The sequence below is a fragment of the mitochondrial genome of Vitis vinifera, assembly GCF_030704535.1.
Source record: "Vitis vinifera mitochondrion, complete genome".
Lineage (NCBI taxonomy): Eukaryota > Viridiplantae > Streptophyta > Magnoliopsida > Vitales > Vitaceae > Vitis > Vitis vinifera.
In genome coordinates this window covers 610,001-624,770 of record NC_012119.1, presented here as the reverse complement: position 1 = coordinate 624,770, position 14,770 = coordinate 610,001, and the positions used below count along the sequence as shown (strand labels likewise).

At 44.8% G+C, this 14,770-nt stretch overlaps 3 protein-coding genes across 3 annotated transcripts.

Annotated features, from left to right (window-relative positions):
• The first annotated feature begins 292 nt into the window (after window positions 1–292).
• Window positions 293–1,381, top strand: rps4 (ribosomal protein S4). Its single transcript has one exon. It carries the CDS (start codon window positions 293–295, stop codon window positions 1,379–1,381), a length of 1,089 nt encoding a protein of 362 aa, YP_002608399.1.
• Window positions 1,382–1,961: 580 nt separating this feature from the next.
• On the top strand, window positions 1,962–2,633 carry nad6 (NADH dehydrogenase subunit 6). The gene has a single exon. It carries the CDS (start codon window positions 1,962–1,964, stop codon window positions 2,631–2,633), a length of 672 nt encoding a protein of 223 aa, YP_002608398.1.
• An 11,279-nt stretch (window positions 2,634–13,912) lies between these two features.
• nad1 (NADH dehydrogenase subunit 1) lies at window positions 13,913–14,303 on the bottom strand (one part of a trans-spliced gene, as the record gives it). Coding sequence (YP_002608338.1) covers window positions 13,913–14,303 — 391 coding nt within the window.
• Between the last annotated feature and the right edge of the window lie 467 nt (window positions 14,304–14,770).

The window sequence follows — 14,770 nt, the reverse complement described above, 5'->3', positions numbered from 1 at the left end:
TGGCTTAACGCCCTTATTATTATTCAAAGGCGAAGGGTGGTCTACGATCAGGCTGATCTTTGATCAGAAGTGCTCGTAGATCAGGCTGATTGTAAATCAGGGTGCTCCCCTACAATCTTAGGCTTAAGCAGGCTGATTGTAAATCAGGTTGCTCGTAGATCTTCAGAGGGCTATCTTACTAAAAAGTTGAAAGGGGCAAGCCAAAACCTAACAAGTCAAGTTGCTGGATCGAAGTAGGACATTCTCCATCCGCCCGCCAGCAGCAGAGGGGGTTCGATTCCCCTTATACGCGATGTGGCGAAAAAGACTGATTCAACCTGATCTACGACCAACCTTGCCTGCATTAAGATTTAAAACTTGTCGTCTACTTCCAGGAAATGTTCGGAACAGAGAACTTACAATAATACAACGCCGCATTCTCCGACGATTGAGAAACAAGAAGAGATCTATTAAGAGAAAGATTTATCCGAGAGACAATCTTAACAGTTACATCCAATCACAAACTACACGAAAGTTGCCCCTTTTTCATGGGGATTTACCCATCACAGAGATGCACAGAGGAACAGAACGAAATTCATATATCCTTTTTCCACTCAATCTAGAAACAAGATCGGACGTTATTCCGGTTCGTCTCCATTTTTGTGAAACTATTCCTCAAGCAAGGCAGCCGATAAGTCATCGAAGGGTTTGTGTGAATAATAGAATGGTAAGCATTACTCATTTGAAAGTGTCCCACGGTGATATAATATCTTTTCAAGAAAATGACGCGAGAATCCGCGGTGAAGAAATAAGGAGATCTTTCTATATCGAAATATCAGTTGAAAAAATCATAGGCAAATTCCTGGATCACCCGGTAAGAATGTGGAGAAGAACCAAAACAGAATGGTTCCACCTACTCAAAACTAAGAGGGGATGCCGCCTACTACTAAAATCCCGGTTTTTGCAACAGTTGCGTTCTTCTATGCAAGAAGAAGACTTAGAAAGAACAAAGAAGTTTGGATCCGAAAAAGTATGCTTAGGCAGTTCCTTCGCGGAGCACAACAGAATGAAGAGGAATTTGTATCATTTCAAATCCCTATTCTTATCGAAGAGAAGGAACGAGAAAAACCGAAATCTTCCTACTCGAACAAGAAGTCCTATAGTTTACAACTCTTCTTTATATAGTAATTCGACCTATTGCTCCGCATCCCCCCATCAGTTTACTATGAAGAGAAGAATCAAAAGGATCGAACTACCTACTCATTATTCGGAGGTGAATCATAGAACACCAAAAGCTGTGGTATCTTATGGACCTAACATAGGTCACATCCCTCACGACATAAGATTGAAAGATCCAAACCTTCCTCTTCGGAGCGGAAACGGACGTGGCCAAAACATATAAAGATCGACGTAGTCGCTCATAGGGACATATCTATCCGGATAGAGGATAGTCTAGATCGATTCATAGATAGATTTCTCTCCATATAGATAGGTATCTCCGTGAATAGAGATAAAGATAGGGATCCATCTAGATCTTGAATTCACTATTTCAATTTTTTTTTTCGATTGATTGCCTTGACGACAAGTTTTAAATCTGCAAGGAAACATCGTTTTTCAATTAGGGTCGGAGCGTAGACGAGCAAGCAGAGCCCAGGAAAGAGGGAAGCCCGTCATAGAGCAGTCGACTAGAAGTAGAAGACTGCTGGCCTGAGAGAAGGCGGCCTCTCTCGGGAAACATGGCCCAATTTCTCTTCTTTCTTTTTTTTTTCGGGTTTCTTTATTTTTTCAGGGGCCCAGAACGCTAAAAGGTGGGGGAGAAGCAAGCCGAACCTCTGATCGACCTGGACACATAAAAAATTCTCGGCGTCGAGAGAGATATTTTCTGCATTAAGTAACTCAGTGAGTGCTTTCTAAGAAGGGCTTGGCTTGGAAGAAGAAAATGAAATCCGAACAACCGCGCTGGTCGTAATAGATCGACTTTCATGCGAGTTCTTGCTCCAGCATTAAAGTTCCATTTCAGGGAAGGACGACGTACCATGATACTTTCTGTTTCGTCGAGCCCTGCTTTGGTCTCTGGTTTGATGGTTGCACGTGCTAAAAATCCGGTACATTCCGTTTTGTTTCCCATCCCAGTCTTTCGCAACACTTCAGGTTTACTTCTTTTGTTAGGTCTCGACTTCTCCGCTATGATCTTCCCAGTAGTTCATATAGGAGCTATAGCCGTTTCATTCCTATTCGTTGTTATGATGTTCCATATTCAAATAGCGGAGACTCACGAAGAAGTATTGCGCTATTTACCAGTGAGTGGTATTATTGGACTGATCCTTTGGTGGGAAATGTTCTTCATTTTAGATAATGAAACCATTCCATTACTACCAACCCAAAGAAAGACGACCTCTCTGAGATATACGGTTTATGCCGAAAAGGTACGAAGTTGGACTAATTTGGAAACATTGGGCAATTTACTTTATACCTACTATTCCGTCTGGTTTTTGGTTCCTAGTCCTATTTTATTAGTAGCCATGATTGGGGCTATAGTACTGACTATGCATAGGACTACTAAGGTGAAAAGACAGGATGTATTCCGACGAAATGCTATTGATTCTAGGAGGACTATAATGAGGAGGACGACCGACCCACTCACGATCTACTAAAGGGCAAGTAGCTTGATTGGTTCGAATCCAATTCGTGAGATAGCTCAAGTTATAGAGGCAGACGAGAAGACGAGAAAACGTCGTCTGCATCTTTTCGTCTGCTCGTCTGATCTTCTTCTCCTATAGGGGGGAGTGCCATGAAGCCCAATTGGAAAAGGGGAGCGGGTCTGAGGTAGTCAATGGCCTTCATTCAAACTCATCGCTGCTGGATTAGTTCTCTCATATGGATCAGCCTAGGGAACGTAATCTCATAGCACATTCAAAAGCGAAGCTAGAGACAAAAAAAAGATCTTCTTTCTAAAGCGATTCGATTCGGAACTCTTATATGTCCATCCAAGGTCCAATATTTCTTGTCCTTCAGCGACAATGGTGCCGGATCCCGGAACTTCAAATACAAAGCAAGAATCTTTCAAAAGGCATATGGAGCCCTCCCATCCCACTCTGTAGAGAGTAAAGTCCCTCTCTTCTTCGGCCTCTCTTTAGTTTGGCCGGTCTTCAATTACAAGGGCTCAACAATTCGCCGCCAGCCTTTTTTTTTAGAATATATTATGGTCGTCGATCTCCAACTCAACCTCTGATAGGGCGGGGCCAGTTCACAAGCTTGGTATTTAAGTAAGTCTCAGGTCGAAGTCCTTCACCCCGGAAATGCGGTTTGAAATCTACTAGGTTTTTATTCCTGTGATTCATAGTTTTAGTGAGAAGGTAACTCTCGATATCAAAATGGAACTTTCTCTATGTATGGCTCTAACCCGGCTAGGATTAATAATGAGGCAGTTCAGGAACTATTAGCTCTACTCGAGCTATGCCGTCTCTTGCCTTTGGGCTGCTGCCCCTCTTCCACCAAATCCTTAACCTCTTCCATCGGTTGGAGATAGGGGTTCCCAGTTGTTTTAGTACTTATCATCTATTTTTGCTCACCTGTCCGGCATGGCATGCCATCACTCTTCCGTTGTGAACTCCGTTTCCCTCGTTCGTTCAGTCGCTAGTTCTTGTCCCCTTTCTGACCAGGAAAGTGAACCTTGCATAAGGATATCCCAGCTCGAAAGACATTTCCGTATAAAAATCTAGTTTTTTGTGGTTGGAAAATAAGGCCGTTTAGGGCTTACTCTGGCTATTTACTTTATAATTGCACTTCAGAGGTATAGCAGGGGCACGTTTAGCTTATTAGGAAAAGCACCTCCATGAGGTCGCGGATTCAGGTCCCTACTACACAGCAGTTAGAAACACATAGAGCAACCACGAGCACGCAGGATACTAACATGAAATTTTGACAAGAAAGAAGGGCATTCTCCGTATTTAGAAACATAGAGCAAAAAGCTGTTTGATAGAAAGTCGGGTACGTTTGATAGTATGAAACCTTTAACCGAATAGGGCACCAAGCCAGCTTCCACTTGTGTCTCCTGGGCCGGTTGACCCTTTACCAAACCAAATAGGACAAGTCCTAACTAAAAGGCAAGTTCCTAACTAAGAAACCTAAGCTAAAAGCGCAAGTGGGGTGTATCTATAGTCGGCTTTGCCGCTTCACAGCTCCACAATCCCGCTTCTTTTTTATCTAAAAGAAGCTTCGCAAAGTGCACTCTCAGTCCCCTTCGAACGACAGGGCCCCTGCCATTCTTCCCTCTATGGAACCAGGCCGAATCCCCAACTACGTTATAAAAGGGGTCTTGGCAATCTGCCCAATATCGTATAAAGCTGCTGCTACTTCGTCCCCTTCGTTGCCTGCTTCAATCAATCGTATTTCTGCTCGTGAAAACGGAAACGTACTTTATTAAGGCTGATGCCCGTGCCCTGCCGAGTGAAGGAGAGATTGTCGTACTTATGGGGATCAAAAGTGACTAGCCCTGGTCTGGGAGTACTGAGAGTACTGAATACGAGGTATCATCTAGTATCTGTTGACCGGACTAGTCTCGTCCCATCTGGGCTGTTTGGCTGACATATCAAAAGGGTAGGATTCCGTTCCCGAGGGGGTGAGGCTGCCGCGCTTGGTACGGTGAGTTGCTAGCTATGGACCAAAGAGAAGGGCATATGTGATATCAATTCCGGTTCTTGATGCCCGACCCACGAAAGAGCTAAAGAAATGTTCTAGTCAAGTCGAGAGCTAGAGAGAGTAGATGATACGTTCCAAGGGTGAAGCTAACGCTTCCCTGGACACTAGGGAGTCATCAAAGTATGAGTCCATACACTTGCTAGCTAATACTGGATCGTCAAAGACCTGATTCAATTTCTTAATACCTTCCGTCTCTATCCTAAGGGATCCCAGCTGATCTACGACCACTTCTGATCTTCGATCAGCCCTCTCTACGACCACTTCTGATCTTCGATCAGGTTTTTATCCGAGAGGCTGGGAAGAATACGAATCTTGCAAGAGGTGCCATCCTGACCTGGAGGAGGTGATGGGGAAGCTGCTGGTTCAACCGACCGAGGGGAAGCTGCTTGCTGACTTATACTCAATTGAAGGGTAAAGTCTTAATCAAATAGTTCAGTTGTTGCGCCCCATATCCTAGTAAAGTTCGAACCGTTTCCAGAGCGAAGGACTTCGATCTTAGACTGAAAAATCAAGCGCATGAACTACCCCTATTGACCTAAAAGGTCAGCCCAGTCAGTGCAGTCTCGATCTTTATGATTCAACTTCTCTTTGCGAGCTAGCCCGGTGCCCCATAAACCAGCTCTTCTCAGAACCCGGGGGAGAGACTAAAAGCTGCCTCTTGAGCTCGGGTAGCTCCTTCTTAATTGATTGCCAAATCTTAATCGAATTGCCATGCTCTAATCAAGGAGCGACCAATGAAAATAGAGTTACAAGTTCTAGGGCGAAGGACTCTGATCCTGGGCTTTTGAACATCAAGCTTGTGGACAGGCCTCTCTCTTCCTTCTTGCTTCACACCTGCAATTGACCCCAATTAACTTAAGAAACCAGCCAAGCAATGGCCTTGTTATTTATAAGGGGTGCGGCTATGCCGTGTTCTCGGTGTATGCGCGAAGTGATGAAAGATTTCGAATTATTTTCTTTATGTGTTATAATATCCCTACTAAGAAAACGTGTAAAGTTCACAATTTATTTACTTACACGTTTTCTTTCTTAACAAAACAAGTTGGACTTTGTTCCACTCAAAAAAAAGTATTTAGACAAAACAACTGTGAATGTTCTGCTCAGCTTTACCGAACAAAGGCTTGGGATGGGAAGCTTGTCTTGTGTTAGATTTGTTTCATCGATGGGTTGCCCGTGGGCCCTTTCTCAAGAAAGATCAACCTAACAACTACTTCCTTCTTTTTCTACGGATAAACGGCGCCATTCGAGTTCGGTATCTCGATCGAGAGGACAAAAAGTGCGATGGATAGAATAAGGGGATCGAACAAGTTGATCAAGTTGATCGAGTTAGGGTACAAGCAAGTAGGATTTTCAAGTTGGATTTCTTGAACAAGGATGGGACAAGTTGGCTAGACTTGGTTGACAACCCCGGATCTGAGACCCGGAGTGAGGGGGTTTAAGTTGATAGCGAGGGTAGAGGAATTTTTTGATTTCCAATGCAAACAGTCATAGCCCCACAATTTGACTGAATCTAAAGCAGTGGAATTCAGTCACGAGCAGGACTCGAACCCGCACTATCGGATCAATTACATCCAGCGAACCGGGGGGGAAGACGAGAAATAAGATTCAGACGATAAAATTACGTCTGCATCGTCTGATCTTCTTCATTAACATCTTTTCAGCTGATGTAACCTCTTGCTTTTAAAGTTTTAAGTTAGTAATAGAGTGAGGGACCCTTGCGAATAAGGGGCCCGAACGGGTTCTTCCTTAATCGACTGATAGCTTTTTTAAGGTAGTTGAGGTTTGGCTTTCTTTGCTTCTATTCCTTCTGTTTGCTTTTCCTTCGTTCGATATGGTATACTTTTCTGCGGATTCAGAGTGAGATGGTGAGGTGAGAGTCTTTTCCTGACCCGCAAGCAAGGGGAGGGTCAGACTGTACCGCTTTTCAGATGCAAATAGGTGCCCCTTTGGCTGCTCCTCTGATTCCGAAAAAAACATAAGACTAACCGGAAACAGAAAAGAATACGGGTCGTGTCTTCGTTCGGGTGCTAAGCCCGAAAGCCCTTATAGTCTTTTTTTTATGCCATTATTGAATGCAGGGTTTTAGCCCACCCTTGCTTCTTTGGATGCCAATGCGTCTCTTGTTTCAGCGGATTCTCCGGTTGCGTCTGAAACTGCGGATTCTCCTTTTGCTACAGATGAAGATTTGGATACAGGGCATCTTTCTACCATAAAAACGAGGGTTTATGACCCTAAAAAAGGCCAGAAATGAGGCTAGAGTTATTAATTTCCGCTTGAAGATCGGTCTTCTCAAGGGAATCTTTCATGCATGATCTACGACCAACCTTGTTTTCAATCTGTATATCCAACCCAAGAGTGTACCGGAGCGAGCACTAAAGCAAGTGGAGTGTACGAAACGAACGAATGAAGTGATAGCGGCCAGCGAGCTATTGGTTGGGGAAGAGTACCTAGGAGTCAATTATTCAGAAGATAGAGATAACAGAGCTTTCGGACAAGCATCCGGTGCATCAATAGACAGACCGCTCAGTGGGGACTTCCAAGCCCAATCCGAGTATTCGCGCCTATGGACTCTTCCTTTGAAGGAAGCTTGCGAAGGACTGAATGAGACATAGAGCTTCGATCAAGAAGGAAAAAATTGTATACTATACCCTCCCCGGGACCCATATCCCTAGAAGGGGACCTAGTCAGGCAGGCCACATCTCATTACGTAAAACTTTTAAAATAGGTAATTTCCTCTCATGAAAGCAGACACAAAACTAAGAATTTAGGTTTGAGTGCGGAAGGAAATGATAATCTTAAAAAGTGCCCCTCGCGTGCCTATGCTTGGTCTTCCGTTCTGCGCGAGCGAGCACTAAATGAAAGGGGTGGAAGTTCCTCCACATTTGATGATCGTGTACATTCACGCGCGAATTGCGTATTCTATTATATAAGTGCTGTGCGATCCCGCTGTTCGCCTGCGTATTGAAACCCACCTGGGCTAGATCTTCCGACTCTCGCTTAAAGATGGATTGATTGGCGGGTTCCGAAGAAGACTGGCTTTCTAGGGTAAGGAATTGACTTCCCGGCACGCAGGAGTACGTTGAAATCTTCGCTAAGACAATGGAAGGTGACGTATGTACAGCTGACGAGAGTGAGGGGTGGTCTCCCTACTTCCTACTGGACGTGGAAATTCTTGCTCTCGTTCTTGCCGGATGGCTCGTGGGCGTGAATCAAGTCCATTCTCTCTGTCCCGATTATCGCGTGAGCTGAGGGGGGGGAACTCGGCAGAAGATCGATCATTCGACTGCAATGCGGCCGATTGTCTCGATGTGCAGTAGAGAGCTGCTGGAACACCGAATAAGCAATGGCAAGGCTGGTCTTGTTAGAATTGATATTGAATATAAATTCTAGAGAAAGAAAGAATGATAGAAAGGAGAAGAGCTGCGACACCGATAGCAAGTCGCCCAAGAGGCGAAAGCGTTGGAAGTCGCTCGAGAGATGGAGATAGGCGAGCCAAGCGAGTCGGCCAGCATTTCTATCCGAGAAGGAGGGAGGGGTTGAGTACACCATCACATATCACCGGGCGAAGAAAGCAAACAGTGGTTAGAGCGAGATTGAGCTTGCTCAAGCGAGTTAGTACGAGATTATCTCATAAAAGAGTACCAGCGATCTTGCTAAATCGAGCTGCTAAAGGAAGATACGAGATTTTCCTATAATCGAGTTATGCCATAATAAATAAAACGAGTAAGAGTGTATTGAAGCTAATATAGTAGGGCAACATTAAAAGGCTGTAAGAAATAGCAAAAGAGCGAGAAAGCAAAGCAAAGAAAGAAAAGACGAAAACAGTAGGAAAGGAGGATATACGAACGCTAATAAGTGCTTTACAAAACTTAGCCGAATAGTGCTAAACAGACAGACAGACACACTAACATACACACAAACCACAACAAAGACTAACTAACCAATTTAACAAAATGCCAAAAAAGAAGTTAAAGGAAAGGAGTTGGGCCCCTTTTGAGGTGGGGGGAACGGTCGTCTCCCCCGGCATCCCGAGTATCCCCCCCCCTCGGTAGCATGCCCCGATAAATCAAACCACCCTCTCAAAGGGCTAGTATCAGTAGAATGATAATGGGTATAGTAGAAAATGTGGAATCTCTTCTTAATTATAAATTCAAACTTGCTAATTGCATTTTTTTGAATTTATAATTTGGTATCTTAAGGTTATAGGGCTAACTAGCGCTAATGGGGACAGCCTACATTAAATCCCCTTTCTCCTTATAGTCTCCCTTCTCTCTAATCCTTACCTTATCTTCTCACCTCTCCTAAATGCCGTGCATTCACGTTTTCGTGCTTCACTGGATCTTGATCTTTAATTTTGTTACTTTCTTTATTCCATTTGAGTCTTTTTTTTTTGGTGTCGCCTTAATATAAATTTGGTTTGATTCTGACATTTTTCTAGGTCCCAACCTTTATCCTTATCGGCTGCCCCTGCTTCTCGTACTCCCCAGATACCTTTTGAAACTCCTTATCAAAGAATGCAAATGAATACAGTAGGTATGATCCCATGTCAAACTTGGAGGAAAAATGGCCACTCGGCTGATTGATATCTCCTCTCTTGTCCCTAAATGCTCTTGCAACTCCCCTAACTGTTTGCTCATCGACTTTTGAGTCCAAATTCACAGATTTGTTGTTTTTGAACCCCGGAAAACATCCATTCCCTTCAGACTTCCCGGCCCTCCTCCCAACCGACGCATAGGTAGAACCCCTCTTTCCCATACAGATAAAGGTTCTATTCTCGTAAATGATTTGAATGGAGGGTCGTTAGACAAGCTTGAGCAATTGATTGTCCTCCAAGCATAGATAACCGTTTCGATCGAGATGGTCCCCCAAAACGAATCCTGGAACGGGCTCCTATCTAGTAAGTCGCTGCTTTCCGTTAGCAAACAGATGGCGGATGCTCTGCCAGAGGCACCTACTCCCGCACCAACCAAAAAACCGGATCCTGATAGGCTAAATCGTGTAGATTCACCAGGCAGGCCCATACTCCAGGACTTTGAGGGGGACACAATCGCCCAAGAAATTGCTGCAAGTAAGCCACCTCCTACTCACTGCTGGTAAAATGGAGATCAACAAGTGTTGCAACCGCCTATTGGATTCTGGAGCTTAGGAGTGATGCCTATCGGAGTTGACGAACGGGAATCTCATATGCTATACGGGGCCCCCGCCGCCAATGTTAAAAACTTTCTTCTAGCAAAGTCGAAGTGGTAGGTAAAATAAAGGATATTGAGGCTACTTAGCACCCATCCCTGAAAAGAAGATAATTACTTATGTACTGGTAGTAAATATGCCAATGACTTATGGGATTAAGCTAGGTAGCAAATTGGCCTCTGATATTGATGGCCTGATCTCATTATCATGGGAATATGCCTTAATTAAGACCCCCTTACCATAGGAAGGATGGCGGAATACAAAGTCAGGGCTAGGCCGATCGTCGATGAAAAAGGAAGCAATGGTGTGTGGAGATGCTGGAATGGGTATATCTTCAGTATTTTCTACTCGGGTGAGAAAGTTTTTTTGACTTTTAGACATTGACAAAGGTTGATTTTGATGGCAGCTCTTGCGGAGAAGGCAATGGTGGCGGAGTGGTCCTCTGGCAAATGCAATTGCGGCTTGCGAGTTCACGTGCCATCTCTTAGGCACGGAGGCAAGCCTTCTGACCTTCTAAGGGCCCCACGTAGGAGAAGGAAGGCTCGACCAGAATGGGATTTTCCTTTCCTCTTTCGCTTTTGAATAACTGAACCTTGTTGGAACTCCTACGGTCTTTGTAAGGGAGTGGAGCGAAGGGGTTTTCAGCAAGTGGAGGCAAGGCTAAAGGTTTTCTAAGGTACCCGAGCGTAACGGTTTGTTGAGCTAAGGGCGGGCTGTCTTGAATTTAGGTTGTGGCTTAATTGCGCTATAAGGGCTTGTCTTGATTATCCTAATAATATTATAAAAAAGACTAGTCGGTGAAACCTGCCTTCCGTCGCTCTAGTAGTGGCATCTCTCTCAGTTGGTTAGCTAGTGTCATTGGCCTTCGGCTTTTGGCTTTCGGACTAGTAGCTAAGTCGCTTTCGTTTTTAGGGGAAAACGGAACCCACCATAAGTAAGAGCTTTAAGCTAGCGCTCCTCACCAAACACAAGCCCTGCTAAGCAACAAGGCTCAGCTAGGGCACAGGAGAACTAAGGGCGGGGGGTTACATAACAGAGATTAGCAAACTCATTCGATTCCAGGTCGGTGGGTTCAGGGATCTTACCAAAGATCGATCGGATAAGGAAACAAGGCCGTTTAGGGCTGTGAAGAGGGGCTAAAGGTGGAGAAGAAAGGTGTAGGTAGGCATATCCATGTTTGGGCACTGAACATGGTGGGTAGAGCGAGGGGGAGGGTTGTACGGTTGAGAAGGGACGGGCACTCCTATCCCTTGATAGCTCACCTGGGCGGCTCGTGGCGGGAGACGGAGAAAGCACCCCCCGTCTCGTCCTCAGTTGCATCTTTGGTAGCAGCATATTGTTGACCTCCATCGCTATCGCTATCCTATTTCGCCACTGATCCCGACACCACTCCGGCCTATCCGACGAAGTGACTCCCGTAGAAGTTCATTTCCAGTAGAAGATCTTGCTTGCCAAACTATCTCCCCGGTATATCTATCAATCATTGGGAAAACATCTCTATCCACGGGTACTAACGTTTATCCATTGGAAGGCGTAACATAGTCCATGTGAGCTAGGGGGGATGATCACAAAACTGTCGAGTTTGGGGGCATAATAACTATGGCAGGAGTTTACCCTTTTCTGTCAGTCTCATTCCCTGTAGCTCCATGAGCCGACGGTTTATTCAAAAAAAAAAGGTTAGATTCATAAGTCAGTTCCCATGGTTGGCAGGTGGAGATGAATCACGACAGCTTTTCACTCCACCATTGGTATGGACGGACTCTAATGGTATACTCGTACACCCGCCATACCGGAACATCGGCCAGTAATCGTTTTGAAGTTCCGGTGGAATCGATCCAGAACCATTCTGAGCTATACCAATCGATAGCGTATGGAAAGGGCTTTGCTCCGTTGGTATAGTAGGTAGTTCCTGATCTTCGACCACCCTTTGCTCCACTATCAACCACCGGAATGGTTATTTTGCCTGCCCCGCTTTCCTCTCCCGCGGCAAGAGCTCGTTCGCCAAGTCCGAACTCCCACTTTATCGTCGATGACGGCTACGGCTCTCTTCGATGCTAGCAACCGCGTTTGACCCTTTTCCGCTTCTTTCAATTTCCTTACATTCTAGCTGAAGGAGAGACTTTACCTTTACTTAGAGAGGGGCAGCGGTACCACGCTCTTCCGTGCTCGTAGGTTGACTCCCCTATGCATCCCGACTAAGGTCTCACAAACGTGCACTTCCCTTATGCATCCAGCCGCTTCACTAATGTGAATAGGTTATACAGAAGGGTGGGTTGGTTATATACTCTTATGCGCGTTCCTTCTTCGAACCTTTTGGTATGTATTGCCCCCTAACTATAGATCAGATCCACCGGACGAGAAACTCAATTCCGCACTGCTGCTGAGTTGTCGGACTTATCCACCAAGGGATTCGTGGAATTTCTGTGGATTGCGTTGGGGGAAATCTACCAAAGCTAGGCAGATAGATAGACTCCTTTCCCGCTGCTAAGGGAGAGCAAGAAATAAAATCAAATTCTTGTTTTTTAATCAGCGCCCCCTTTTGGGTATGCAGGTACTAAGAGTCCTCTCACTACCAACCAGCAGACATCATCTGGCTGGGTCTTGCCGGTATCAACAACGAGAAAAAAAAAACAACCAAATGAAATGAAAACAGCAACTAACTATGGCTCTTGGCCCAGACAACGTCCTAGGCGTAGGGGAGATCGGAGCAACAGGGAACGCCTAGACGACGTTTTTCTTCCTGGGCTGCAGTAAGTAGATCGAGAGGTCGTTCCGCCCCTTGTCCCCGAAGATGGGTAATATGTTCTCATAAAATGTTGCTCCAATCTGACCTAGCTGGCGAGCGATCCCAGTTCGCGGCAGAGAACAAGACAGCAAGCGAGCGTACCTTTGTTCGCTTCTTCTCCACCAAGCACGGAAGTTTAAGGATAACTGTAGGTCGGTGGCTACCTAAGGAAACTCCGATTCGATCCGCCCCCCGGCTGGGAGGCATCTACCTCATCCCGATCACAAGGAGAGGTTCACCATGATGGGGGGTACTTTATTCTTTTTTCCCTTCCGGAAAGAATGAAATGCATAGGGGACCATCCTTTTGTTGCGGCATGCTCCTCAGATTTACGGATTCGCAGGGGGCCTCAGGCCCTACTTAGTTGACTGAAAATGACAAAGGCTTGCGAAACTAAGTAGGGCCTTTTGAATTGAATCTTAAGTAGTCTATCAGTGGTGCGAAGCGGCTTTGCCCCTTTTCAGTAGGGGAGCGAAAGGTTAGACCTTAGAAAGTCAGCGAACAGCGGTTCTTCTATGTAGGTATGGCGTTCCCCCTTGACTCTCCTAACGTCGAGCTAAGTGACTTCGTAACCTTTGCGTAGCGTAGTAGAATGAAGGCTACGCACCGACGCTCTCTTATCTATTAGCCTAAGCGTCTTCGCTAACCCGCTCGCCTACTATACTATACCCTACTATACAATACATTAGTAGGGGCTAACTCAGCCGCTTACTTATACTAATGTAGGGCTAAGTAGCTTTCCTTTTTGAATAACCCATTATCATTATCTTTCATAAGTGAAGTAGGTGAACCTATAGGTCCTTAGTAGCGTTGACAAAGAAAAACAGCCGGTTAAAAGATAGCGAATCTTTTTATTTCTATCTTCTTATTATTTATAATAATTATATATATATATATAATTAATATATATCTTTATATATATTAATAAATATATTTATTAATATATATATTTATATATTTTGATATATTAATAATAATATATATATATATATATATAGGCCAGCTTGACAAGCTACCCTTCCTCTTGATCTGAGGTGTGAAGAGAAACATCTCTTTTTTATGACTTCCACTTATCGATCCCGGCCCGGAAAAGTGACCGACCAGGGTGGTCGTAGATCAGAGAATGAAAGAAAGGGTTTATGAGCCCTAGCCCTGTAAGCCCACACCTGTGTAGAGTAGATCGTTCAACACCTGCGGCACAAACCCATTTTTGACCTATTGGTCCTAGTATCATAGGCGACCGAACGGCCGCCCCCTAATTACTAGACCGACCTGCTGTAATAATTCCATAAACACCTAGCGAAGATATGGCAAACAAATAAAGTAGCCCTATGTTCGGATCTGACAATACCATACCATAATCAAAAGGTACAACGGCCCGAGCGACCAGACTTAACATAAATGTAGCCACTGGAGCCATTCTAAAAAGGGAGAAATTTGCACTACTTGGTGAAATAGGTTCTTTTAGAATCAATTTCGAACCATCTGCTAGAGGTTGTAACAATCCGAACGATCCCACTACATCAGGACCCTTTCGACGTTGCACAAAAGCCATTACTTTACGTTCAGCTAGCACTAAAAAGGCTACTCCTAGTAGAAGTGGTAGAATTATTCCAAGTATTTCAGCTGGAACAGCAACTGCTATTGACATTTTCGATTTTCTATTCACTCATGATCTGGCCTGGTCGACCCGATCATGATATTTCACTCATGATCTGGCCTGGTCGACCCAATCATGATATTGAAGGATGGGACCTTTTCTCGAAAAACTCCGGATCCCGAGAAGAGTTGAAGATAGTGCAACATCGAATCCTGTTACGTTAGGAATCTTAGCCCGCCTCACTTGCTTTCTTTACTGCATAAGGGTGGTCGTAGATCACGGGATTTCCTTCTAACTAGTGGCTGAGAGTAAGCCCTAAACGGCCTTCATTCAACAGATTTGTGGTTGAGTCAATAACATGCTCTGGGTCGGGAATCTTTGCTCTTCTCTTTTGCATTTCCGCTGCCTGCCTTCTTCTTCGTGTCCGTCCGTATCGCAAAGCTGGTCGACGCCAGCTGTAATGGTTGAAAATAGGGGGCCAACCAAGACCCCCGCTTTGTTCGATAAAGCAAACGATT